At 41.7% G+C, this 27,970-nt stretch overlaps 1 protein-coding gene across 1 annotated transcript in view; it reads left to right on the top strand.

The window, feature by feature from the left end:
- CCDC93 (coiled-coil domain containing 93) overlaps nt 1–25,304 on the top strand; it is a 108,439-nt gene extending 83,135 nt beyond the window's left edge. The window contains exons 19-23 of the mRNA XM_024224507.3: nt 1,253–1,335; nt 7,311–7,348; nt 8,929–9,013; nt 21,122–21,235; nt 24,114–25,304. Coding sequence (XP_024080275.1) covers nt 1,253–1,335; nt 7,311–7,348; nt 8,929–9,013; nt 21,122–21,235; nt 24,114–24,167 — 374 coding nt within the window. The 3' untranslated portion in view covers nt 24,168–25,304. The remainder of the gene's footprint in view (nt 1–1,252; nt 1,336–7,310; nt 7,349–8,928; nt 9,014–21,121; nt 21,236–24,113) is intronic.
- Nucleotides 25,305–27,970: the final 2,666 nt, after the last annotated feature.

Consider the following 27,970-nt stretch of genomic DNA (forward strand, 5'->3'; position numbering starts at 1 on the left):
ATTCTGTTTATATGCTTCTAAATTTATTCCTGTAATCATGATGTCAGGAAAGGAGGAACGCATACTATGCATCTGTTGGTATGTATATACTATATGTACTTTGTGTGTGTGTGTTGTATGTACAGCTGTGAACAGTGCATAGTCAGACGTATACATAGAGTATATAATGTTACACACGCACACAAACTATTTTAAAAGAACATTAAGGTTGCTTTGTCAAGAACTCAAAAGTTAGGAAATGCTGGAATTAAGGTTGCCAGTGCAATTTTAATTGGCTCCCTTGTGCATATGCAGTGTAATAGTCTTTAATTACATGATCACATACTTGCACAGCAACCCAGCCTCATTCAATGCACAGAATGGACAATGCTCGTTTAGTTAGCAGCTATTCAATATTTTGTTTTCGCTTCATTGTTCAGGACCTAATTGCTGCACACTATTCAAATCCTGCTCCATAGACAGAGACTATTAATTTCCTTATGGGATTTTCTAGGGTGCTCATCTTTGTAGTATCTGAGAGCTTGACAAATATTCATTAATTTATTTTCACAACGCCCTTGTGAAATGAGAAGGGTATTATCCCCATTTTACATTTTACGGATGGGTGCTGAGGCACGAGATGTTAAGGTCAGAAGTATCCACTAATTTTGGGTGCACAATTTGAGACCAAAACCTGAATTTTCAGAATGCATATCATTCTATAGTACACAATATGTTCAAACCTGGGCTGGAGCATGATCGTTGTGGATGGAATCTTTGGGGAATTAAGCTGTGAAGTGCATTAAATGGTCAGAGGGTTTGCTTCATGCACAGTAAGAGTGCATACAGGGAAATAGTGTGGAGTAGGTAGTGTCTTAAATTCACATCCTAACTTACTGCACATTAACTTCCCCATGTAGACAAGTTCTTTGTCTTCTTAAAACAGCTAATCAGGCTGAATGCTGTACCCCTTCAGAACTGGCATTAATTCAAACTCCTCCCACCTCTTTTTTGAGAAGATTATAAAAAAGACTGTTCAGTTCTGCACTCTGATTCTCATGAAATCCCATGATACAAGAGTCTTTGGGTTGTTAGCACTGTATGGGAATACTGAAATGCAGAAAGACTGTTGCACTGAGGATTTTAAAATTTCATGAAAACATTTTTATTAACATTAGGTTATGTAAACAATAATAAATCCCCCCTAACATATTGGAGGGGGCAGTGCCTCGTATGCTCTTTCATTGCTCTGTTGTTGTTCTTTTGTTTTTAGTGTCCGCAACTCACAAAGAAACCAAGCAGTTCTTTACCCTCTATAATACATTGGATGATAAGAAGGTATATTTGGAAAAAGAGGTAAGAACGTGTTTTTAAATGTTTAGCCCATGATAGGAAAATAGGATATTGCTGAGTTTCTGTGTGATAGACACTGGACTTGGTCTTGTCTATGCAAGGTACGGGTAATTATCTCAAAAGGTCAGAACTGAGAAGAAATTGACTTGGATCTAAAACTCTGTTTACAGAATGTTTGTGGAAATCTTTGTTTGGTTTGTTTGGTTTAATTCTGTTTAGGAAAATTTCTGCTTGTGTATGTGTGTTTTGTTTTAACAGAAGGGCCAACACCAGAAATAGATATCTGAATTATTAAATTTAGGCTCAAAAGGTGAATAAAATTAGTATTCTAAAACACACCACTTAAATTTTGGCTTCACAAAATCAGATTAGCCTGAGGGTTAGCTATCCAGTGTCTGCATTAGTTTAGGGCCCAATGCTACAGCCAGTGACTTAATTTACTTTGGTAACTGAACATCAATGGCAGCAGGGTCAGGTTTTTAGGGTCTGATTCTGTTCCCCTTGAATTCAGTGACAGAACCTTCATTGACTTCAAGGGGGCAGGACCAAGCCCTTACTTATCATGAAAACAGGCTCTTCATTAAAGAGTTCTTCTGCTCCTACTGCCTATTTCTCCTCCTTCCCCCATCCAGAAGTTAGAGCCAAATTCCTCTCTGGGGTAACACACAATTGAAGCCAGTGGACTTACGCCAACAATGAATTTTACCCTTCTGTGATGTTATGGATAGACTAGACTTCAGTGAGGACTGGAGGAATAAGCAGGAGCAGCAAATACATTTCTGATAAAGATCTTCACTCCACATGACTGTTTTTCATAATAAAGGATTTACTGGCATTTCAAAGTTTGTAAAACATCAGCAATGCTTTACTGGTTACTTTTAAGTAACAGAAGATGCTTTGGTGTCATGAATCCTACATCGATAAATAGAACAACATCTTAATTAGTAAAGATTGTTTTAACAGTTCACATGGGTTTTTGTAAACCGTTCTAATAATGTTATGGTGAGATGAAAATTATACATTTCTTCAGTAAAATACATGATAGCACAACAAGAATTGCATTAGCTGGTAAAAGTAGAGTCTGACACTGCATGCTTCTCATTGCATTTTAATGAAACAAGAACAGAACATTGTTTAAACACCTTTACAAAGGCAGCCATTAATTGCTTTGAGTACTAGATGGTACCTATACAGTACCATTAAGTAAGCACAGTCTCTGCCCTCTAAGAGTAGGGGTGGCATAGAGAGCTGCAATCTAAAAATCCATCATCTTTTTCCTGAATAGTAGATTCTGACAAATATACTAGATATGAGTATTTGAATCAGCTGAGAGAATCAGGAATTCAATTTCCCTTTGAGGAAACAGTTGAGTCTGGCAGTCTCTTGCCATGAAAATCATCTGAAAAAAACAGATATATGAAGATATCAAGAACTCAGATATATGTGTATATTATGCATGTAACATGTTCCAAAATGCAAGACCTGTTTCGTCCTTTCATGGTTCCTTTAGTTAGTGTACAGTGACCTAAGACCTGCCCATGACAGCCCTGGAAAATTACTCAGTAGGAAAGAATGAGTTATCAGTTAGTAATGGACAAGTGTCTAAAGGTTTGGAAATTTGGTTTCTGATAAGCATCCAAAGTTCAGAAGTGAAATCATCATTCTGTTGAAGTCAATAGCAAAACTAATTGACTTCAGTAGGGCCAGGATTTTGCTATATGCAAAGTTCATTCAGCATTATCAACACTTCCTTGAACTGGCAATCCTGCAAGACTGGGCTTTACACAGATTTACTGAAGTTCTTTGTTTGTCAGTGTGGGGAAAGCCACCAAAACGACCTTCTGATGGTGCTATAATGAATTAAGACTCTACACATTTACCTTTGTTTAAGAGATGGCTGCAGTACTGAGGTATGCCCTGCCCATGGCACTATGGAGAGTGTTCTATTGTAATGCAAATGTAGCTTAGATTCTGACATTGGGATAACTTCTGTGAAGTTCCAGTTCAGCAAAGCACATAAGGAAGTATGCCTAAATACTGTGCTGAACCAAGCAATACAGCTGAGAATGTATTTTTTTTTTAATTAGGCCAATAATCATCAAAATAGGACATCCTGCTGTTTTCTAACTTACCTGTATTGATGATTAGGACATGAACTAGGAATGTCATTTTATGGAGGATATCTACAGTGCATTTATCATTCAATATTTTTCAGTTTTTCTCAAATGTATTCAATATGTCATTTATATAAGATCAGCAAGACAAAATTATCACTGCAGCATAGATATAGCTTATCTCTTGGTCTGATAAAATTGTCACTACGGTTTTGTCTTCCTCAAAAGCTTTTAAAAATTATCTCCTGGTGAGATCTGATGCTGAATTTTACTAGACAAAGAATTGAGTCAGCTGTATATATTCCGGTTTACACTTAAATCTGTGTTTATATGTTACATGTGGAATTTATCGGCAAAACATCTGAACATAGATCCCATGATATGAGAATTATGAGACTAGTGCCAACTGTTAGAGATTTAATCTGTGTAAAGGGGGTCGGGGGAGAGAGGGAAATAATATTACACCGTAATGCTGGGCTATAAATATTTATCTAATAAATTCTAGAAAGATATTACCAAATGCCTTGCTTTATCTGTTTGCGTTAGATCCATTTTATTTGCCTGAATGATTATTGTGTTGTGCACTATTCTAAATGAACAGACAATTTGCAGATCACATATTCTTTATTTTGCATGGCACATTAAGTAGCAACTATGGAACTCATGATATTGCTTTAATGTCTTCTGTGGATTAGACTTTACTGCAGATTTTTATAACATTTACTGAGGGTACAGGCGTACAAACTAATCTCTTTTCACTGATTGCTTCTGAAATAGAAATGAACCTATTAAAGACAGAGGTGACAGATTTTAGACCAGAAGTGCTTGATTGTTAAATAATGTATATCAAGGCTAATAGTCTCTTTTCTTTTGTAAATATATTGAAAAGAAACCTGGAGTAGTTTTGCCCAAAGTAACTCAATACTTATTTAAGTACAAACTGTGAGAAGAGTTTTATTTTTACCTAACTGTATACTTATGAATGCAATTTAAAAAGGCAGCCATAACATACATCAAGCGTTTCCAATGGATTATGCTAATCTCAAGAGATGTCTGCATGGTTTTGGATGTCAAGAATGTACAATATGGTTTCAGTTTTCTTGTTGATTTTACTTCAGAAAAAAGGCTTCAATGAACAAATATTTTGTATTAGTATCATATAAACCAGGGGTGGCCAACCTGAGCCTGAGAAGGAGCCAGAATTTACCAATGTACATTGCCAAAGAGCAGCCCCGCCATCAGTGCCTCCCCCTCCTGCCCACCACAATCAGCTGTTTCACTGTGTGCAGGAGGCTCTGGGGGGGGAAGGGGGAAGAGTGAGGGCACGGCAGGCTCGAGGGAAGGAGCAGGAGCCTTGGGAGAAGGGGTGGAGTGGGGTCAGGACCTGGGGCAGAGCCGGGGGTTGAGCAGTGAGCACCCCTGGCACATTGAAAAGTTTACGTCTGTAGCTCCAGCCCCAGAGTTGGCACCTATGCAAGGAGACACATATTGACTTCCAAAGAGCCGCATGCGGCTCCGGAGCCACAGGTTGGCCACCCCGATATAAACCAAATGTCCCTTTACCCTTTTGGGTCTTGGTTTTCTTAAGATTCTTTGGAAGGTATTTCTTATTACAAAAAATAAAACAAAAAACCTTGAAGTATTCTGTGTATAGAGTGATTTCAGAATAGTAATGGAATAACTCATTGCTAAGGGTGGAATTGTGACATCAAAGGTATCTATGCTCATACAGTTGATTTTTACAAAATTTGCATAGCATTACTTTTTAAAATGCTGTGACTGTTGGGAACCCACTTTCAAATTGTCATATTTTTCCACTGACTTTGTAGATATGAAATGTTACCCTATAGCTTTCTGACATGGTCACAAAATCCTGCTTTTTCATTTGCTAGATATTTTGCAGGATACATTAATGTAAGTTATGCAACAACATCGCCCATCCTTAAGGATGTCCTGTTCGTTAATATTGACAGAAATAAGCAGAGGTGGACTTTTTAGCTTTTTTCCAAAGTTGGATAGAATATACTATTTTAGTTATCGTATCAGAGAGGGAGAAAATTTACACAATGAAAATGAAGTAGAATTGGGTGGGAAATGGCTTTTTTTCTCCTGTTCTACACTAGGAGAAAAATGAGACATTTTGAAGTTTTTGAACAAAAAAATGAGACACACACACACAGAATCTCTCTCTCTCTCTCTCTCTCTCTCTCTCTAGCCTGGTTATTAAGGCATTCATGTGAGAGATTTGAACCGGCATCTCCCACATCCCAGGTGACTGCCCTAACCACCAGTCTATTTGCTGTTTTAGGTGGTCTCTTGGTCTGGTTTTGACCAGAAATTCTATCCTGGACCTGAGACACCTTTCCCAACAAAAGTTTTGTTGAAACTGGCATATTCTTGCAGAAAGTTGTTGTTGTTTTTGTGTTTGGTGTGTTTGTTTTGGGGGGTTTTTTTGTTTTGTTTTGGGGTTTTTTGGTCAGAAAACATCCGTTGGTCAAAACAAAAATTTTGTCAAAAAATTTCTGACCTCTAGTAGTATTCTTAACCTCTAAGTAGTAAGAACCGGATTTCTGCATGCTAATAATACTCTTTGAAATCATTGATTTAAATCTGTTAGGGTTGGCGCTTGATTCGGCAAACTCTAACATGCAGTGTGCTTATCGCTGTACCATTGGGAATATGCACATTAGTAAACACTAAGTATAGTATTATTTGCAGAATTGGATTCTTGCAGTCCAGGTGGCACATTTTCAAACATTCTTCGTCAAAAGGCAAAATCGTACCTCGGAAAACCTCACTACGTGTCCACTGGAGACTAATTTGAACTATTCAAAGCTATGATAAAGCATCCCATCAACCATTCCTCTGATTTTTTTTTTCTCTAAATGTGTTGGAGAGAATAATAAGATTCCCAACAAGTCTCAGTTTTCATTTTGTATGAAAGAGTCGTTCCATATGCTGATAGGTACAAGCTTGAAAAGGGCCTTTAAATGTGTATTAATAAAGCAAGTAATTACGGAGGAAGTTTTCAAAGGCACAAATCATGGATGCCTAACTCTGATTGAAAATTAATGTGTCTAAAGTGTCATTTGTGCCAACCAGTTGCCTGGTTTGCATGTCCAAGTGAAGTTTTTTCCACAAGGAAACAAATTTTTTAACAGATCTTTTGAATTCAGTGTTTTCATTCAGGCCCTTTGGAAAAGTGTGGTCTGCTCTGAAAACTGCATTGTGGAATCCCATATTTAATGGTTTGCTTGTTGAATGTGCCTAGTTTACTACTAAAGATGTTTGTTCCACTTCAAAGCCTGCAAACACTGTTTGGCCTCCATGAGTCAAGCAGGGTCCTGTCATGTATCCCATTATTTTCAGTGATATAAGTTCTGCAGGCCACATGGTGCTCCTTACTACACCTGTTCACCTTAATTGTATTATACATTCAACCCTCATTGACATTTGTGGTTTGGTTTGGGAAGTCTGCCTATATAGCAGAATTTTCACTAGTGTCGTTATATCAATATAGTTAAGCTGTAACATAGATGTGCTGCATTTATGATGTAAGCTCTGCTTTACATTGGTGCAGCTTCTCCACCAGTGCAGATTTTTCTAAATAAACAGGCACTTAACCCTGCACTGGTTAACAGGAGTGAAAAGCAGTAAAACTGTTTTTGTTGCTAACGTAAGCTGATTGTAACTCTCTCAGTACATGCAGACAGCCTCGTGTAATGCTCTGCAAAACAAGAAGATGGTATTTTTATGCAGTTGACTTTTTTTCTGAGCTGAATCACATTTTAAAGTAACTGAAAATCTATTTGGTGTTGGAGAGGAGGATGTACATTTTCAACTATGTGTTTTTGTCTTCACCAGGTTAACTTGCTGAACTCAATTCATGATAATTTCCAGCAGTAAGTAACTTGAGTCATTAGCTCTTGGTATCTACTCATACAGCTATAGTTGGTTGGCAAAATCGGGGTGGAAATTGTTCAAAAATTCTTGCAAAACTTTGATTCTTATTTAAACGTTATACTTTCTGAAATTTAATGGCCAGTTCTGATTAAGATCCAGTACGTTTTGTAATTTTTGATAGCCACATGCTATAGCTTGGCACAAATGAAGTAATATAATTACTTAAGAACACATGTGGAATGTACATGTTAATACTTTGCTCTTGGTATTGTATTGTGTTAAATTATGCTAAAATTACTCATAACTTTTTTCATACTTCTAACTTACTGGCACTTTTAAAAACCTTGTTTGACATATTTGTCAAGTTGGGCTTGTGTTATATGAAAATAACTACAGACTCCACACGTTTCTTAACTATAACTTAGGCATATGTTTGTCATAGCCCAGAGTTGCTATGATAAACCTCTTTTTAAAAAGTGATGGTTGGAGCACAGAAGTCTCGGAGTGAAATCTTGGCCATTGACTTCAGTGTGGCCAGGGTTTCACCCTTGGCCTTTACAGCCTGTTGAGCAATACTCCAACGTGAATTTTTACAAGTGTACTTCTATCTTTGTCCAGTAAAGTGAAGAATGGGAGAGAAACTAGGATGTTAAATAGTTCTGAACTATTATTCTGTTATTAAATAGCTTGATATTTTAGTGCATGACAGATTTTGCTCATCATAATGCAATCATGACTTTTTAAAATTTCCTATGAATTTGTACCATTTGCTTTTGTTATCCTGATAAAGCCTTGTATCGACACTGACCATTTTCTTTCCATGACAAGCAACCACCCCAACTATAACAGAAACATTTTTAATTTGTTAATTGTAACAAACTAACTAAATATATTGGCTACATTCCACTACAATACAGAGATCTGCTGTGTTCAGTGATGAGATCTCCGTTGTAGTACTCTCTAGTCAATGGGAAGTTATACTCTTGACGGTTCACTTGGGCAGTTTATACTTAGATAACCACTTTATCTTTAAAATTACCACAGTTTTATAGTTAAGCATGGAATAGAATAACATTTGTTGTACTTTACACCAAAATAATTATTAAATCAAAAATGTAAATTATAACCACTAAAACAAAACTCTGCTTAAAGTTCTTACTGACATGCCAGTCCTCTAATCTATTCCTGCTTTTCACATAAGCTACTCTTTTTGAAACCATGCTTTTGGTCCATCAATAGCTATTATCACTGCACAAAACACTAGCAAAGGGAACAATCCTGCACAAGGCAGGGAGATGAACTGGGTGATCTAATAGAGTTGGTGATATATCCCAGTGGACCTCTGACAGTTTACACCAGCTGATGATCTGTCCCTTTATCTTTTATCTTGGATTGTCTGAATCTGCTTTTTATCCCTTTACACTCTGCAGAAAGAACAGTTGTAGTTTTTAAGCCCAAATATTCATATTGCTTAGGTCTATTTTGAAAGTTCTACATGCAGGATAGATAAAAATTTTAGAGGAAATTCTTTTTTTGTCCAACTCCCTCCCCTCTCAATCAGTATCCATTTTTCTTCCAGAGCAATGGCCTCTTCTGGTGCTCGTGAGCAGTTTCTGCGGCAGATGGAACAGATTGTAGAAGGAATTAAACAGAATCGAATGAAGGTTAGACTGTCCCTTCTCGTTTTCTTTGGCAGAAGCTTGGAATTATTTCAGACAAGCCTGGATGCTTAAAAAAAATTGGTGTGATGAGATGTAAACTAATTAAACACCTGACAAGTCTCATCATTTCTGTTTTGTACTCCTCCCTAATAAGAGCCTGTAACTAAAATTTTAGTGAATAGACCAGAACTGCGTCTATACCAGCACGTCTCTCACTCCAGACAGGTTGCAGCATTTGAGTTAGATTCTGGTATTACAATATGGATCAGTCATAGGGATTCATAGCCTGATTCAACACCACTGAAGTTGGGAGTTTGGCCTTTGGTGTCCATGGCAGTGGGGTCTGGCCCGCAATGGACTGCTCTCATGCACATTTCTCCAGTCCCTTTAAGGCTGTTCTTCAGTGGCAGCAGTAGCAAAGCTGAAACTGAAGAGACCATAGGCAGTCTTGTGCACTGGAGGATGGTCCCGAATAGGTTTTGAAGTTGCTTGTTCCTTTGTAAATGTAATGTAATTATTGCCATTTGGATGTCTTTGGTTTTTTTATTTTACTTTCTTTGCTTTATTCCTTTCACCTAAAAAAGTATTCTTGATTCCCCCAAATAATGTTATAACACTTGTGAGTCTTAGCCTAGCTAATGACACCATGTCAACTGGTCCTAGTGGATGAACCCACTGAGATTCCCTATTCTTAAGCACTAAGAATCATGTGTGACATTAGGATTTTTATAATTATATTCTTTATTTCATTTGAAATCTCAAGCATGACAGTATCAGGGAAGACACTAGACCAGAAGTCACATATTGAGAGTTAGACTCTTCATGCTGTTCCTTTGTTATTGGGATAAATAGCCATACAAGGACTTCCAGATATTAATATGATGAAACCTATGTATAGAGAACATGGATACAGTGGAATTCAGTTCAGTATGAAGCTCTTCTGTAAAAATGGAGAATTTATTATTAGCCACTGTCCTGGAGGAAATAGATGTTTCAGTACTTTAAAATTTGCAGTGAATTGTCTCTAATTGTTTGGGCAGTTGTTTTTGAATAGAATGGACAAATTCTGCATGGCATAAACAGTAGTGAAGTTGGTTATTTGCTTTGGTCGATTTTCCGTTAGCAAGCCCATTGAGATCATTTGATTTTGAGGCACTTATTGAGATTATGGAAATATTTCAGAGCAGCATATTTTTTACTCATGAAGATGGCAGTAATTATGCCTGTTTGTTCTGGAAGGCTGACAGACTCTTTAATGACACTTAATTGCTGCAGCAACAACCCCAGCTAACTCCAAAAATGTCAACAATTGTTCAAAGTTGTTCTTCTTCCTCCCCTTCTGCTACTCCACAAATTGTTTAATTGATGACAGCTGAGAAAATCAAAGGGATTTTGTGGGGGAGTGAGGGAAGAAGAGCCTTGTTGATATCTCTTGTATTCCTTCCTTCATCTATTACGAATTGACCCCTGGCCTCTAAGACTAGGCAAGCCCCCACTGCTCTCCTGTTTGATTCCACTTCAGAAAACAAAAGTTCAGCCATTTACTTATCCAGAAAAAAAGATGTCGAGTCCGATGACTATCATTGGTTGTTGACAATACAGCATCTGCAACTGCTGTGTGAGAGAAGGCTGTGAGGTCTCAGTCCTGCTGCATTGAAGACAGAGGTAGTGTTGCCATTGAAGCCATTGTGAGTAGAATAAGGCCCTGAGAGAGCTCATTCTTTCTCCTTAGGTCCCCATGGGGCTGCCTCCTACCCATCAGATGTCTAATGGAAAAAAGCAAACATGGAGGGTTCTGTGAGAGTATGGTTTAAACTGGAGTAAATGATGGATTCTCTGTAACTTGAAGTCTTCAAAACATGATTTGAGGACTTCGGTAACTCAGCCAGAGGTTATGGACCTATTAAGGAATGGGTGGGTGATGATCTGTGGTCTGCGATATGCAGGAGGGAAGACCAGAGGATCACAATAGTCCCTTCTGGCTGTGAGAACTGAAATTGTCTGGGGAGAGAGACAAAAATGGCTTATTGTTCAAATAATAGTTTAGTGGGTACAGAACAACGGCCAATCTTCACTGCCACTGTAGGCATTGATCGATATTGGGCATGGTAAAGGGTCATTGCCCCTGAAGATGGCTTGGCAGGCCGGTCTCCCCACCTTCAACTCCTCCATGCCCTGCTGCTGAGCAAGTGTGGGAATTTTCAGACTCTTCGAGTAGTGTCCCTATGGGTACTCCAGTCTAGGTGTATCTGTGCCCCTGCGCCGCTGATTGAAGATTTTAGGTAGCAGTGTCCATTTGTCACGCACATGCGCTCGCTGTGCCTCGAAGCTGTCTAGCTTTGCATGGGCAAACCACACTTAGTTTATTTATTTATTTTATTTATTTATTTATTAGTTCCTTCTCAACCGCCCTTGGCTTGAGATGGAGCGAGTAGCAATCCAGTTTGCTTACCTCATTTTCATTATAATTGATAGTGTTTAGTTTTATAGCTTCTTATAGAGTTTCCATTTATTTTTGTAGCATTTCTAGAGCTTCTCTTTTAAGTCCCCTCCATCTCCCCCTCCCCCCCGAAAAAATGGTTTTCTTTCTCCCTGTTCTCTCCTCACTTTTTTTTGCCCAGCTCTTCTGGTTTAAACTATGCCTCTCCTGTAGGGAGGCAATACCGGTTACGGACAGACACTCCTGCTGCATCTGGTGCCTCAGAGAGGCTCACATCCCGCGGAAGTGCACCTTCTGCCAGCAATTGAAGGTTAGATCCCGAATGAACCTGGAGTTAAAGTTGAAACTCCTCCTCATAGAGGGTGCTTTTAAACCAGCGTCCAACTCCGGTCCTGAATCCTCTCCATGGCGGAGATCATCCCCTGGAGCCTTCAACTTGTAGGGAGGCAGAGCTGATAGAAAACTTTTCGACTCCCCTCACAAAGCCTCCAAAAAGAGAGCTGCAAGCCCTCAAACTGACCTCCTGACCAGCCAGAGGAGATCCCTGGCGCAATTGGTCACCTCGGCACCGGCAGCTCCAAAACACTGTATTAAGAAGACAAGTTCCGCCTCAGTGCCTAAAGATCTGAAGGGCACAGGCTCTGAAGAAGCGGCACTGCTGCTAAAGATGAGAGCAGAGACCTTACTGATACTGACGGAGAAGTCCTCAGCACCGACCGGCTCAAAGCAACTCTCTTCAGACCATGCGTCCCATAAAAGATTGTCGGTACTGACAAATCAGCACTGACAACCTCTGATGGTACTGATCACAATGATGGTACCGCAGGAATTTCGCTTTTCTAGGGACCTTATTATTGTGAAGACAGTAGTCCCCGCTATTCAGTACCAGGGCTCCGAAGACTGATGCATCACTTCACACTCTAAAGGATTCCAGAGCCACACTGTGCTCTCTAGGAATCTACACGCCGGGGCAGAAAAGAAAACTTAGTTCGCAACCATCTTACAGATCTCGACCACGCCAGTTCCTCCCAACACAGCGATACTACGAGCCACAATGAAAGAGACTTAAGATGCAAAAGCAGAAACCGTCAGTCTCCTAATTTTCAACATCTCAGCCCTTGACCTCAAAACACCAGTTTTGACGCCTTGGTTGAGGCCCCAAGCAACCACTCCTTACAACAACGGCTGCAACACACAGACTTTCCACATCCCTTGGGGTGTCGCCTAGCTCTTTCTCCACAATTGGGAAAACATCACTTCTGACAAATGAGTCTTGGAGATAATTTCCAAGGGTTACTTTCTCCACTTCAGTTTCCTCTCTCCCCATTCCTTTTCAGGGACCTTTCTCATGAGAGACTGTTATGTCAGGAAATAAATCACCTGCTGTGCCTAGGGGCGATAGAACCAGTCCCTGTTCACCTCAGAGGCAGAGACTTTTATTCCAAATATTTCCTGATCCCCAAAAGACAAGGAGGTAGGAGACCCTTATTAGATCAAAGAGCACTAAACAGGTGCAAAGATTCAGGATGATAACACTAGTAGCAATTATTCCATCCTTAGATCAGGGAGATTGGTTCTCGGCCCTTGACCTACAGGATGCCTTCCTCCACATCTCAATCCTACCATTCCACAGAAGATTCCTCCAAAATACTTTTGGGCAGGACCACTACCAGTATAGAGTACTTCCATTCCGTTTCTCATCTGCACCCACAATATTTTCTAAAGTTCTTTCCGTAGTAGTAGCACATCTGCGAACATTAAGTATCATTATTTACCCATATCTGGAGAATGCCTTCTCAAAGTTCGTTCCTTCAAAGTTGCCCTACACGCCACCCAAAGGACTATGCGCATATTTGTGCAACTGGGTCTACAACTCAATATCCAGAAATCGACCTTAACTCCAGTACAGTGTTTCAAGTTGAACTCGATGCAGTGCAAGTGAGAGCATTCCTCCTGATGTACAGATTCAACACCCTGACCAGTATCATAGAGACAGTTCTGGACAGCCCACAAACATCAGCCAGAAATTGCCTTTAGCTCCTTGGGCACATGGCAGCATGCACGTTTGTGACATCTCACGCCCAATGACACATGAGGTGTCTACAGACATGGCTCAGCTCAGTTTACGTGCCAAACAAGGACAGGCTAAACAAGCCATTGTGGATACCCTCCAGGTCAAACATTCCCTGGAATGATGGAAAGACCCATCCAGTGTCTGTGCAGGAATCCCATTCACATCACCCCCACCAGCACTGATAACAGATGCCTCTCTGATAAGATGGGAAGCCCATCTAAACAGCCTCAGAGTTCAGGGTAAATGGTCCCCCATGGAAGCTGTACTGCATATCAACCTTCTGGAATTAAGAGCCATCAGAAATGCCTGTGCACTTTCTCCCATTCATCAGAAGGATTCATGTAGGGCTAGCAATCTAGAAACGATTTTCGCCGGGTACTTCTTATTCTGCATATTTTACAAAGCGCAGCAATAGGTGCTTCTCATCCATCCTCTGCAAAGGGGATTATATCTTTAGAACGGTGTTTTGCTTTAGGATGTTAGTGTGTGTGCTCAAGAGCGGCATTGGGTCTTAGGCTCGTGACTCCAGTACAGATTGTCATGCTGAATGGCCTTCTCTAGAATAAAATAACTGTGTGGGTGTTCGGAGGAATAGCAAGGCTGTAGATCGATTACAAACATCTCTTTGAACAAGAATTAATTCAGACTAAAGTGGTTCTGAGATGGCAAAACACTGATATAATATACTAATATTCTGCACCTCTTGGTTTTTATATTGATCCCTCACCTAGCAGAAGCTTCTTGCCTTACTCCTTTGATCAGGCAGATTAGCTGCACGTGGAAGGGTGTTCACCCTCTCTTTCTCTTCACATGGAAAGGTGTGTTCGTGTTCTTTCTCTCTCTCAAACTAGTTTCAGCAGATTTTCCTGCCCCCTGAACTTTTTCACCACTTCATCCACAGTCAGTCTTTCCCAAGAGACTTAACTTAGATTTTCCCCACCTCTACCTTGAAATAAAAGGTTCTTAACTTAAATGTGTTGGGCCTGATTCTTGCTGACACTAACAGATACAGGTGCCTTAAAATGGATATAAATATAATGTTATTCCTATTTTAAGGAGTCTTTACATTGCCAGGAGCAGTTTTAAAGGGGCCTTAATGTAAATGAAAATCTCACCTGTTATTTCTTTGTTGATCACCAAAAATGTGCTTGCTATACAGACCATGCATTAGTACATATTTGTTAATGAGCATTTGTATGTAATGCCTTAGGGTTATCGTCATGAGACCCTACAAGTACAGTCCCTACCCTGAAGAGTCAAGTTTAGATTTGACATGACCAGCCACAAGGAGAGGTATTAGGCAAAGGAGGGATGATGGAGGTTTAACTTTGTTCATATCATATTAGTTTCTCATTGTTTTCATTAATAAATGAAATAAATAAAATGTTAAAATTATTTTACATTAAGTGTTCAAGGTTTGATGAGGGGAGTGCAAGTCCTTGCTGGCAAGATTGAGGAAGGTTATGGGGGATTTGAGCAGGAGAGGGATAGACATAGTCAATGCAGCAGGGTTTTTCACTTGACTGAATATTCTTTGCCCTTCTCTTTGCTAAGAGATGTACTTCAGAAGACAAGCAGCAGACTGCTCCATTGTGCTAAAGGCAGGAGGAGTGTTTTGTCTCCCTCCAGTAGCACTCCCAGCAGAGCCTGTCTGCTCTTGTTTATGTATACCAAGTGCCAAGCCACTAGCACTGATCCTCTTCACTCTGCCTTAGGGGCTGGGAACTCAGAGTGCAGCTTTTCAATATGAATTACCGGTGTGTTTGATAGGGTCTCTCTTCAGGGAGCATCCTGGTTCTTTGTTTGGAATAACAATAGCACAAATTGCAGGTGCTTCCCAAACCGCTCACATTAAGGTTTTATAGCAGTAGAAAGTGCCTCTGTGATGAATCTCTCTAAATGGGTATTCTCCATTTATAGGCCCAGTTCTCCACTGCCTGGAATCTTGTGTGATCCCTTACCTCTGTGCAAGCTGCTCCCAAATCAGAATGACAGCACTGCATACCCTCTTTGAACAGGAGTATATGACTGCATAAGGCAGTGGAGAATCAGCCCCAGTGTCTCCCACAGGAACAGACAAGATAGAAATAAAATATACAGGCTATATCTGGAACATGAAGAATATTATATTTTTAAATGCGGGTTCATGTTTTACTTACAACACACCATCTGGAGTCATTGGCTGGAGACAGAAAGCATCAAGTAATAAAATACTTGCATTAAAAATGTCAGAGTACTTACCTAAAACTTTTTGTTCCTGACCCTTAGATTAAGAGTAATTGAATTTTTCTACTAAATTTGCCAGATTAGTGTATGATTTTCCAAAGTTAATAGATGATGGAGACAACCACCTTAGATGCCAAATCAAGCATTCGCTACTGCATCAATAACTTTTTGTTGTAAAAATATTTTGGGTGTTCTTATCACCTGTAATTTTAATGTCGATAAATTGTCTGCCATATTTGAATGCTAGTCCGTAAATAAGGTCCTGATCTCACAAAGACATATGCATGCTCAACATGTCCACTGTAAGTAATTCCATTGACTCAAAGTAAGTCTTTGCAAGATCTAGGCCTAAATATTTGTTGCATTGAAAGAATCAGCCGAGTCCATTATGTGTGTCTTGTGAAGCATCTTTCTCTAATGTCTACTTGGGGTATGTCTACACTACGAGAGTAGTTCGATTTTAGTTAAATCGAATATGTGCAATCGATATTAGAAAGTCGAACGTGTGTGTCTACACTAAGGACAGTAATTCGACTTTGTCAGTCCACACTACCAGGGAAAGCGTCGACATTGGAAGCAGTGCACTGTGGGCAGCTATCCCACAGTTCCCGCAGTCCCCGCTGCCCAGTGGAATTCTGGGTCGAGCCCCCAATGGCTTCTGGGTAAAAAATTGTGGCGAGGGTGCTTTTGGGTAACTGTCGTCATCCGTCAGTCACTACCGCCCTGCCTCCCTCCCTGAAAGCGCCGGCGGGAAATCAGTTCGCGCACTTTTTGATCAGTGACAGCGCGGACGCCACAGCACTGCGATCATGGATCCCGCTGCGACCATCGCTGCAGTTGTGGCCGTTCTCAACGCCTCGCACCTTATCATACACCTTTCCCAGAGGCAGATGCAGAGAAATCAGGCGAGGAGGCTACGGCAGCGGAGTGAGGGCCTGAAGTCGGAGAGTAGCACAGAGCTGTCAGAAACCACGACACCCAGCGCCGAGGACATCACGTTTGCAATGGGGCATGTGGATTTTGTTGAACGGCGATTCTGGGCCCGGGAAACAAGCACGGACTGGTGGGACCGCATAGTGCTTCAGGTCTGGGATGAATCCCAGTGGCTGCGAAACTTTCGCATGCGGAAGGGGACTTTCCTGGAACTTTGTGAGTTGCTGTCCCCTGCCCTGAAGCGCAAGGACACCCGCATGCGAGCAGCCCTGACTGTCCAGAAGCGAGTGGCCATAGCCCTCTGGAAGCTTGCAACGCCGGACAGCTACCGGTCAGTCGCGAACCACTTTGGCGTGGGCAAATCTACCGTGGGGGTTGTTGTCATGCAAGTAGCCAAGGCAATCGTCAAGGTACTGCTGTCAAAGGTAGTGACCCTGGGAAACGCGCAGGCCATCATAGATGGCTTCGCTGCGATGGGATTCCCAAACTGCGGTGGGGCTATAGATGGGACTCACATCCCTATCCTGGGACCGGGCCACCAGGCCAGCCAGTACATCAATAGAAAGGGGTACTTTTCAATGGTGCTGCAAGCACTGGTGGACCATCGGGGACGGTTTACAAACATCTACGTCGGATGGCCGGGCAAGGTTCATGACGCTCGCGTGTTCAGGAACTCTGGTCTGTTTAGACGGCTGCAGGAAGGTATTTACTTCCCGGACCACAAGATAACTGTTGGGGATGTGGAGATGCCTACAGTGATCCTCGGGGACCCAGCCTACCCGCTAATGCCCTGGCTCATGAAGCCCTATACTGGCGCCCTGGACACAGAAAAAGAACTGTTCAACTACCGGCTGAGCAAGTGCAGAATGGTAGTGGAGTGTGCTTTTGGCCGTCTCAAGGGGAGATGGAGAAGCTTACTCACTCGCTGTGATCTCAGCGAAACCAATATCCCCATCGTTATTGCAGCTTGCTGTGTGCTCCACAATCTGTGTGAGAGCAAGGGGGAGACCTTTATGGCGGGGTGGGAGGTTGAGGCAAATAGCCTGGCTGCTGATTACGCCCAGCCAGACAGCCGGGCGATTAGAAGAGCCCAGCGGGACGCGCTGTGCATCCGGGAGGCTTTGAAAGCCAGTTTCAAGGCTGAGCAGGGTACCCATTGACTTTTAAGTTTGTGGACACAGAAGCTGAACTTGCCCCCGTTTCTTTACCCAGTTGCCGTCGACTATCCTCTCCAATTACATACCCCCTTCACCCCCTTCCCAAAAAATAAAATCTGTTCTGTTTTGTTCATGGACACCGTTGTCTTTATTACTGTTTTCACGGGAATGTTTTAAACCTGGGACGCAGACTGTGGCGGGGAGCGGGTTTAGGGTTGTGATGCAAATGATGCTTCTAAACTCCAGGAATGACAGGCTCCGCGATGGTGGACTGGTTGTTTCAACGGAGCCTGCCAGCCCTCCTGGCCGGGACTGCGTGTATGTGTCGGCTATGTGACTGTCTTGCAGGGGGAGGAGGGTTACAGATCCCCTGCTGCGCGGCTCTGTGATCCAGGGTAAGGACCGCTGCATAAGATCTGTAACTGCCCTCCCCCGCCACCAAGTCACAGAGCAACACCACCGCCCCCACCACACAGAACATGAAAACCACCTCCCAGACTGACCAGGATAACTAGTCACTGCACTGTATATGTGCCCTGCTGCTGCACCTGCCCCCTGCTAAAGGTGACTGTCCTGTCCAATGACCAAGGCCCTTCCCCCCCCTCCAGACAGACTCCCCTCCAAAAGAAGAGGATGGAAACAGAAATGAACAGAAACGTATTCTTTATTAACAACCGCACATGGAACGGGGGGGGTGAAACTTGGACGGGGTCTTGTGTGAGGCGGGTAGGAAAGGACTTTTCAAATTTTGGGGAATGAGAGCCTTCTAGTGGTAGAGCAGTCCGCAGGGGTGGAGTGAAATTTTTCCCGGCCCCTTCCACCCCTCCGTGTTTGGACTTTGGGTGAGGGGGGTATGGGACTTGGTGGCGGGGCAGGGCAGTTACAGAGAGACTGCAGCGGGGCTCTCTCCTCCTGCCTCCGGTCCTGCAGAACATCCACAAGGCGGCGGAGCGTGTCCGTTTGCTCCCTCATTAGTCCAAGCAGCGTTTGAGTAGCCTGCCTGTCCTCCTGTCGCCACCTCTCCTCCCGTTCCATGTTTGCCCGGTGCATTTGGGACAAGTTCTCCCTCCACTGTGTCTGCTGGGCTGCCTGTGCTCGGGAGCATTCCATTAGTTCAGCAAACATGTCTTCCCGTGTCCTCTTCTTCCTCCTCCTAATGTGCGCTAGCCTCTGGGCAGATGTGGCTGTGGGAATTGGAAAAAGGGAGTGAATTCCTGAGACAGAGCAATGTATCTGTGAACAGAGAACATAGTCTTTCTCTGTGAACAAGACCATGCAGAGCACCTATCACACGCGCACTGAGGACAAGGTCGAATTTTCGGCCCTCGCCTACAGTGCCTGCGGTCTTGCTGTGGCGAGCTGAGGAGCAGGGCAGGACACCGGACTTTGTCTAGATGGCAAACATGGTAAGCCGTAGACTTGTGGCCGCTTAAAACTTTAAGAGTGGCACTGGCCTCCTTTCACATAGAAAGCAATGCGAGTCTCTGCTGGCAGCAATCCTGCAAGCATGAACTCTGGCCCTGTCCCAGCCCCTCGCGGCTGTAAACCGCGTGGCTGTAAACCGGCGGTTGCAGTTCTGTAAAGGGACGGGCAAGCAGTCCCAATACTAACTTTCCCCTACCTAATTCACAGCAGGGAGTCATGCCTGACATCACCCTCCTGAAGGTCTCCGAGAGCCAGAAGGAGAAGATGCTCCGGGACAGCCTGCAGAAACCGGGGCCATTTGCTGCACTGCTGTGCAAGGCCATGATCCCGGAGTACCTGCTGGCGTTGTGGCAGGGAAACGTGTCCTACCACGGGGGGCCTAATAAGCTGTCCCTGCCCAGGAACCTGCTGATGAGGCTTGAAAAACACCTGCAGGAGGTGTATGAGGAGTTCTCCCCGGAGGATGTCGCCTCGATCCCCGGTTACATTGACCAGTTCTTGGCTTAGGTGCCCTTGGAGGGACAAATGACTGCAGGGTTTTGGGCACTATAATCATGAAGCGGACATTGTGAGATTTTTTTAAAATGGTTCGGACTATATATTGAGGCGCCCAAAGACGGAGTAATCATGATACACTTTGCACTGATTCCCCTTTTGTTTGACTTTCCTGTTTACATGTTTTTAAGCACTTTACCCACTGTTAATATTTTCAATCTTCCTGTTTTGTTGCAAATAAATGTTTACATGTTTTAAAGCACTTTAGCTACTGTTAATATTTTAAATATGCCAGTTATGTTGTAAATAAATGTTTGGATATTTAAAACACTTACTGCTTGATCCTTCCCCTGAATCTGTGTCTGGGGTAACGGCTGGGGAGGGTTGGTAGGGGATCTCTGTCAGGGTGATGAAGAGCTCCTGGCTGTCGGGCAAATCAGCGTTGTAAGCGCTGTCTACTGCCTCGTCCTCCTCATCTCCTTCCTCCTCTTCCCCGTCCGCTGAGGAACCGGCCGCGGACAATATCCCATCCTCAGAGTCCACGGTCAGGGGTGGGGTAGTGGTGGCGGCCGCACCTAGGATGGAATGCAGTGCCTCGTAGAAACGGGATGTGTGAGGCTGGGATCCGGAGCGTCCGTTTGCCTCTTTGGTCTTCTGGTAGCCTTGTCTCAGCTCCTTGATTTTCACGCGGCACTGCGTTGCATCCCGGCTGTAGCCTCTCTCTGCCATGGCTTTAGAGATCTTCTCATAGATCTTTGCATTCCGTCTTTTGGAGCGCAGCTCGGAAAGCACGGACTCATCTCCCCACACAGCGATGAGATCCAAGACTTCCCGATCCGTCCATGCTGGGGCCCTCTTTCTATTGGATTGCACGGCCATCTCTGCTGGAGAGCTCTGCATCGTTGCCACTGCTGCCACTGCTGCTGAGCTCGCCACGGTGTCCAAACAGAAACTGCGCTTCAAACTGCCCAGACAGGAAAAGGAATTCAAATTTTCCCGGGGTGTGGCTGGTCAGAGCATCCGAGCTCGGACTGCTGTCCAGAGCGTCAACAGAGTGGTGCACTGTGGGATAGCTCCCGGAGCTATTACCGTCGATTTCCATCCACACCTAGCCTAATTCGATATGGCCATTTCGAATTTAGCGCTACTCCTCTCGTTGTGGAGGATTACAGAAATCGATTTAAGGAGGGCTCTATGTCGAACTAAATGGCTTCGTGGTGTGGACGGGTGCAGGGTTAATTCGATATAACGGCGCTAAATTCGACATAAAAGCCTAGTGTAGACCAGGCCTTGGAAATGTATTTGATGTTTCTGGTTCTTACAGTACATGATCTTTCATTCTTTGTGCACATTAAAAACAGATAGAAAAGAAGAAACAAGAAAACAAAATGCGAAGAGACCAGTTAAATGATGAATACCTGGAACTGCTAGAGAAACAGAGGCTTTACTTTAAAACAGTGAAAGAATTTAAAGAGGTAAGAGCATTTTTGTTTGTATTGGGTAGAGAGAATTTGAGCCAGTAAAACAACTGGTGGGTTTAAGAATAATCTTAAAAGCCATCCTGCTCAAAGGCGGTCACTTTGAGATGGATCACAAATATTCCAATTGTTAACAGGCAATTGTCTAGATGTGTTGGCTTGCCAAGAAACACTTTCACGTCAGATAACTTTCACAAGCCTCCTTTGGGTTATCTACATCTTGAGTCAAACCAAAGGAGAGGGTTAAGCTCTCAGGAAACCCCCAGTCATCTTTACAATTCACTTCCTATTATTGTAGAGAACTGGTCTTTATTACTGGAACTCCCGCAGTAGGGGTGGAGCTAAAGATCTTTTATTGGCCTATAAACTGTGATTTTTTTTTAAAAAAGTTTATTATTCAGCTCATTAAAATCTCATTGAGAAGAACCCTGGTACAGGGATGCAAATTGGTTTCCAATTTAAAATATTTTAATTAGTTATTAGATCAGGCCTGATTTGCTTGTAAGTTAAAGGCAGTCTTCCTCATTAGTTGGAGGTAGTGAGATTTTTCAGAAGCACTCGTTGGCCTAATCTGCTCCCCTTGAAGTCAGTGGTGTTTTTACCATTGACTTCAATGGGAGCAGAATTAGGACAACTTACTTTTTGAAAATCCCATCATGAAGAGTTAAGTTTTAATGGTCTACTTTTTTTTAGACATATGCATGTCATAGTGGCTCAGTTAAGGGTTTGTTTTTAACATACAGTAACAACACCTGTTCCTTAAAATAATGAGGATTGCTTCACTATTTGTCTTGTCTTCCTCCATAGAAAAAGATATTTCTTTTATCCATCTCTTATTGTATCATTCTATGTGTAGATTGTTGTCTCATCCTATGTATTGATTGTAAATTCTTTGGGTGCTGATCCTGGATGATATGCTGGAAATACTTGGCAGATACACAGGAATGGATGCTGGCAGGCATGGCACGTTTGAGGAAGAAGATTAGTGAGTCTTCCATGTAGTGCTGACAGTGGACTAAAGTATAGGTTTGCTCCAGCACTTAACCCTTCTGTAAAAGGGGTATACTATTTAGCTAATCCACTGAGCTGTTGTACTTTGAGATCCTTGCATGGAAGCTACTGTAGACCAGTGAATGTGATTTCTCTATAATGGAATTAACATGGAAATTGTAATTTATGAAAACCGAAGGTGAGGCAATTCAGCATTTAAATTTGCATTCTCTTGCATGTCATAATTTATGATTTCTCAGTTTACATAACGTTTTGGCAGTGGGACATGCCATGATCATCTGTACCAGATATGTTCAGTGTTTCATAGTTGACAAAGATAGGGCACCCTGACCTAAATGTTCTTGGACTTGGGGATTTCTTTCATAGTTGATAAGGATTATCTATAATACAGTGGATGGGTTGGGGTGTATTTCAAATACTAAGCAATTCTTTAACCATTCAGGTAACAGTACAAGACATTTTAATTATGGACTGATATCAAAGCTTTTGAATAGATTGCAGTTGTCTAATGGAATCTTTTTTGGAAACCCATGAAAGGGACTCTAATTAGTGCAGCATGGAGGTGATGAAGGTGTGTACAAGGAGCTGTCTTTGTATGAAGGGCACAAGTCTGTTCCGTGTTTCCTGGTGGCAGTTATTAAATTAATAGAATAGAAATATTGTTAACATATAGCCTTTTGTGGCAGGAGAATCTGTCTTTTGAAGAAAAGAGGGGAAGAGTAGTAGGTTTTTGTAGAGGTTCTGATACTGCAATTTATGTAGAGGTTCTTAAATTGTGTGATACTGTCTGCACTGTGTGTATTTTTTCTCTAGTAAAATAATAGAGGAAATGCACAGTCTTGTCATCTAAACATTGCAAAAGTACTGTTAATATTTCATTGATTTAGCCTTCCCGGTGCTTCTGTTAATTGTCTCTTTGAGAGCGAATGCCAAAATAGCACTGCCTTGCAAAAGATCTTTGGGGTTTGCATGTTAGAAAAGGCTGCTTTCTCTAATCTGTCGTGGTTTGCTGGGTTATTTTCCCCTGCCTTGCATCACATATCTTTGGGAGACTGACAAGCTGCTTAGCCACTTTATGACTATGGTAGGAGTTCCCATCCTCTCTAGCAATTAAGCTTCCATGGAGAGTGAAAAAATCCCTCCTTATCAGTTGTCTTCTGAGGGAATTTCCACACCATGGCATATCTCCTGTTTTGTCTCCTGGAAGATGATGGTAACCTTATTGGGAACAGAAAACATGTTCATAATTCTTGACCTTGCTGTAGTAGTTCTCTGAAAATAGACTGTGCCAAATAGCATTGCAGGATTCCAGATCAGGTATCAATGACCTTCATTTCAAATTAGTTCAGTTTATAAGGAAGAAGATGGATTTCATAACTACCAGCAACATAAACCCAATTTGGGACTGACCATAAAGCTAGATTCTTTCTGCCTTGTGCATCATCGCCTGAAATAATGATCCTGCCATTGGAACCAAGATAACAATTCTGTTGATGATTTCATGAATCAAAAAAACTCCAGCTCACTCTGCGTTGCCATGGATTGCAGAGTAGGCACGAAAACTAGTAAAATCATTTTTGTCACTAAAGTAAGAAGGCTTAAATCACTAGTTAGATGATGTCACTGTCACTTAATCACTTCATAACCATACCTTGGGTTCCACCCTGACCCATGTTATCACCTTTTTGTGTCATCAAAGGAGCACAAAAGAGCCATAAAGTTGCCCTAAAGAGACAAATGCAGATTCCTTTTGCATTCCTTCTCGTCAGCTCTCACAACATAGAAGGCTTTGTCTTGATGATGTGAATATAGGTACCATAACTATTATAGTTAACCTTCAAAATTTATTCACTTTTATCAACAGGAGTGCCGTAAGAATGAAATGCTGCTATCCAAGCTGAAAGCCAGTTCTTCCTGAGGAACTCCTCTAGCCAGTGAATTTTAGAATTGATTGTTCGGTCCATAAATTGAATACTTTCTGTGGTAACAGTGATAACTGCAATGCCTAGATACATGTATATTGCTATATAAGTCTTTATTTTTCAATCTGTAGTCTGTTCTACATTGCTTTGTCCAGTGGCTGTTTATTCTTGATCACCTCCATTACACAGTAAAGAGTTAATGCCTTATAGTAAATTAGGAATGTTGTCTAATTTTATTTATTTGTTTTTCACAATGAAGAAGATAGGATTATTTTGTACTTTGGATTTAATACTGCACTAGTTCTAACTTCAGGACAATATATATATGTATTGTAATTTTGTAGCATACTCGAAAAAATAAATCCAGACACCATGAAGAGAGAGTGTAGTAAATAAGCAGTGATTTGATAAATTTAGCCAAAAGTGAAACAGATAAAATTTGTTTTCACTTTTTTTCACCTGCTAAGAAGCCAGATTTTGCTTCAGTTTTACATTTTAGCCATAGATAAGATTTCAGACAATAAGAAATGTGAAGCCTGGTGGTTAAGACTCAAGCAAATGGAATCTTAACTTGCATAATTCTCTAGTGTAAGATTATAGACTTCTATATTTTTATTACAGCAAGTGTAGCTGTTGTATACCACTTTCTTTTGAAACTTCAGCATTGTCTAGAGGGGGATTGCTATTAACTAGTTCCAGACAAATTAGATTTTAATCACTAAGATCTTCAAGTATCACTGGTTGGGTTGAAAAATACATCTGTCAACACAAATTCTCTGTCAGCTGCAATTTGGAAAGATTAAGCCCCAGATCTGCTGCTGGTGTAAACGGGTGTAGCTCCTTTGCAGTCAATGAAGCTCTGCTAATTTACATCAGAAGGATTTGGCCCTGAAAATTTAGAAAACTTGTTGAACCCCCTTGTGAATTTTTATAGAACATCTGTATACAGTATTTTATAGTTCGGACAGCTTGTACACAACAGCAAGTTGTTTGGACTAGACTTGCTAATGTACAACACATCCTCTTTTGCTAAAAAACCCAAGTTCTTCATTGTGTTCAGTAACATGGACAACAGTGCTATTAAATTACTGTCTATGGCAGGTGAATGTGAAATAAAAATGTTTGGAACTCAATGATCTGCAGCTGTTATGTTTAAGTGTCTCTTCTTTAGAAGCCTTAATAGATTTTTGATTAAGAATGCATAACAGCATTCACTGACTTGTATAAATGTTTATTCTTAATATCTCACATACTGATGGGTATATATTATTCCAATGTGCCACTTCTGCACATTAACCACCTGAGCTGCCATCTTTGTGTTTTGTTTTGAGTTTTTTTCCTCTCTATGGAATTTGTAAAAACCATAAAACTCCACAGTATATGTAAAAAAGGCCCATATCAGGGTAGACTGCCTTTCTTGATCATCAGTGCGGGATGCAGAATTGTGTATCTGTGTCACTGAAAGGAATACTTATAAAGGCATCACCATAGAAGGCCTGATCCAACTCCCATTGAAGTCAGTAGCAGGATTTGACCTTGGAACCTATGGCCGCTGCACTGCATTTAAAGTGAGAAATCTGTGTAACTTGGGGTGAGAAGTGGAAGCTTATGTGTAGCAAGGTCATGGAAATTCTGTCTGGTAAATTGTTTTAAGCTCTTTCAAACCATAGGATACTATGTTCAATACCACATATTGGCCCATCAACAGGCTCCTGAATGGGTCTATCAGTCCATCTTGAAAATGTATACACAGTAAATCAATGTCTTCTACGTTATTCTTAATGGCATAAGAATCTTAACAGATGAACATTAAAAATCTGATCAATCAGAAAGCTCAGCAGCAGAACCAGTTTTCAGACAAAGATTTGAAAAATCTGTTAAAACTTCCTAAATAAATCATTAGCTTTTTGTAAAAAAATAAAAAATGGAATCCATTATTCTGGCAAGGGCCTCTTTTTAAAGAACGTATAAACATATTGGAAAAGACTCTGATCTAGCAGTGTAAAGGTGTAGTAAAGTGGTCATGATAAGGTTAACTGGGTTACCCTGAGTATTATGGGATGAAGCCATGCTCCTCCCTTCTTGTTTTGTAAGTGGGAGTTCCCATCCCCCTCGCCCCAACACACACACACACATGCTTTCTGTGGGATCCAGTTGAACAAAGCAACAAGTTCCCAGCCTGTAGACCTGTGAGTAAAGTGTTGTTTTTGTTGAACTGAACAGTCCCATTGCAAAAAGAGCCATTCAAGAGAGCAGAAACAGACCCTTGGGAATAACCCCGATGTTGAGCAGCTTTCTCTAAAGTAGAGATGCCAGAGTTGCCATACGCTAGCCCTGCTCTCAGCCCCTGATATTGGAGGGTGGGGAAGGGAAGGGAGGTGTGGTTCCAACTATTCTTTGCTTCCCAATGGGCAAAGTAGAGCATTTGTTAGAGAAATCCTGAGGCTTCTCTGATGCTGGGGGCCATGATGGACCCATAAAGGGACCAGAACACGAGCACTTGAAAGCACTTTTGGTTGCCAGCCTTGGTTTCTTCTTGCATTCAGCATAGGACAGACTAATAAGGGTCAGGCCACTGTGTGCTCACTCGCTGGTTCTGAAGGAACACACACTTCTAAATGCTGTGCTGCCATAACGATGCAAACGTGTAACCTAAGGTCTTGATCCTGCCAACTCTTACACCCTGGAGCTACGCAGGTGCGTAAAGATTTGTGACTGAAGATGCTTTGGTATTATGCGGTGTTATATAAATTGGAGAGAATGTTTAAAAACAGTCACATTATTTTCACCTTCCTTGAAAGCAACAGCTCATTTGCCAAACTGAAGGGCAAAGTCAGTAAAGAAATAGTCTAAGTGGTTTCTTCAAACAAGGAAGGGTCATAAATAAATGGTTGACAGTTTCCTTTGAAACAATGAATTTCAATTTAGACCTTGCCTGCGCTAGAAATTAAAATGTTAAAATCACTTTACACAATGATGTATTACTATTTCATCGATGGAATAAGGAAAAGTAAATCAAGAAAGCACTGGGCAGTAGGCTGGGTATTGGGACCTGCTTAAGCTAATGAAGTGCTGACATATAGAACTCTTCAGTTTTGTGTGTGTGCAACGATTTGGGGAGTACTTGAAATTTTGTTACCCCCAGCTTAAATTCCCATGACAGCATCTGTAATTGCAGAGGCTCTCATTGCATGTTTGCATTTTCTACTCAATGAGAAGAATGAACTGTTTCAGTGCATGCCAGGATGAGCATGGCCATAGGGCTGAGTGCCCTTTGCTCCCAATGATTTCATAGAAATTGAGTTGATCCTCACCTTTCTGGAATGGGCACACAATCTAATTGAAAAACTCTGACTTCAGTGGCGGAGATCAGGCCCATAATTATTACATCAGGTGGGAATAACCAGTTCAGTAAGGGCATACACCTGTGACTAAATGTCACCAGTGTAGTGGGGAGGCCAGGTGCAGGGTTACATACTCCACCTACTGTCCAGTGGTGGAATTGTAGTGGTAAGGTATCAGATGTACATTCCCCTGTTTGTCTAGGTGAATTAAAGACATTTTTTTCCCAATCTAATCTCAAAAGTTACTGTTTTATTATTCGAGGGGTAGCCGTGTTAGTCTGAATCTGTAAAAAGCAACAGAGAGTCCTGTGGCACCTTTAAGACTAACAGAAGTATTGGGGCATAAGCTTTCGTGGGTGAATGCCAACTTCATCAGACGCAAGCCCTTGTCTTGCATCTGATAAAGTGGGCATTCACCCACGAAAGCTTATGCCCCAATACTTCTGTTAGTCTTA

Source organism: Terrapene carolina, unplaced genomic scaffold (genome assembly GCF_002925995.2).
Source record: "Terrapene carolina triunguis isolate 2854851 unplaced genomic scaffold, T_m_triunguis-2.0 Scaffold62, whole genome shotgun sequence".
Classification (NCBI taxonomy): domain Eukaryota; kingdom Metazoa; phylum Chordata; order Testudines; family Emydidae; genus Terrapene; species Terrapene triunguis.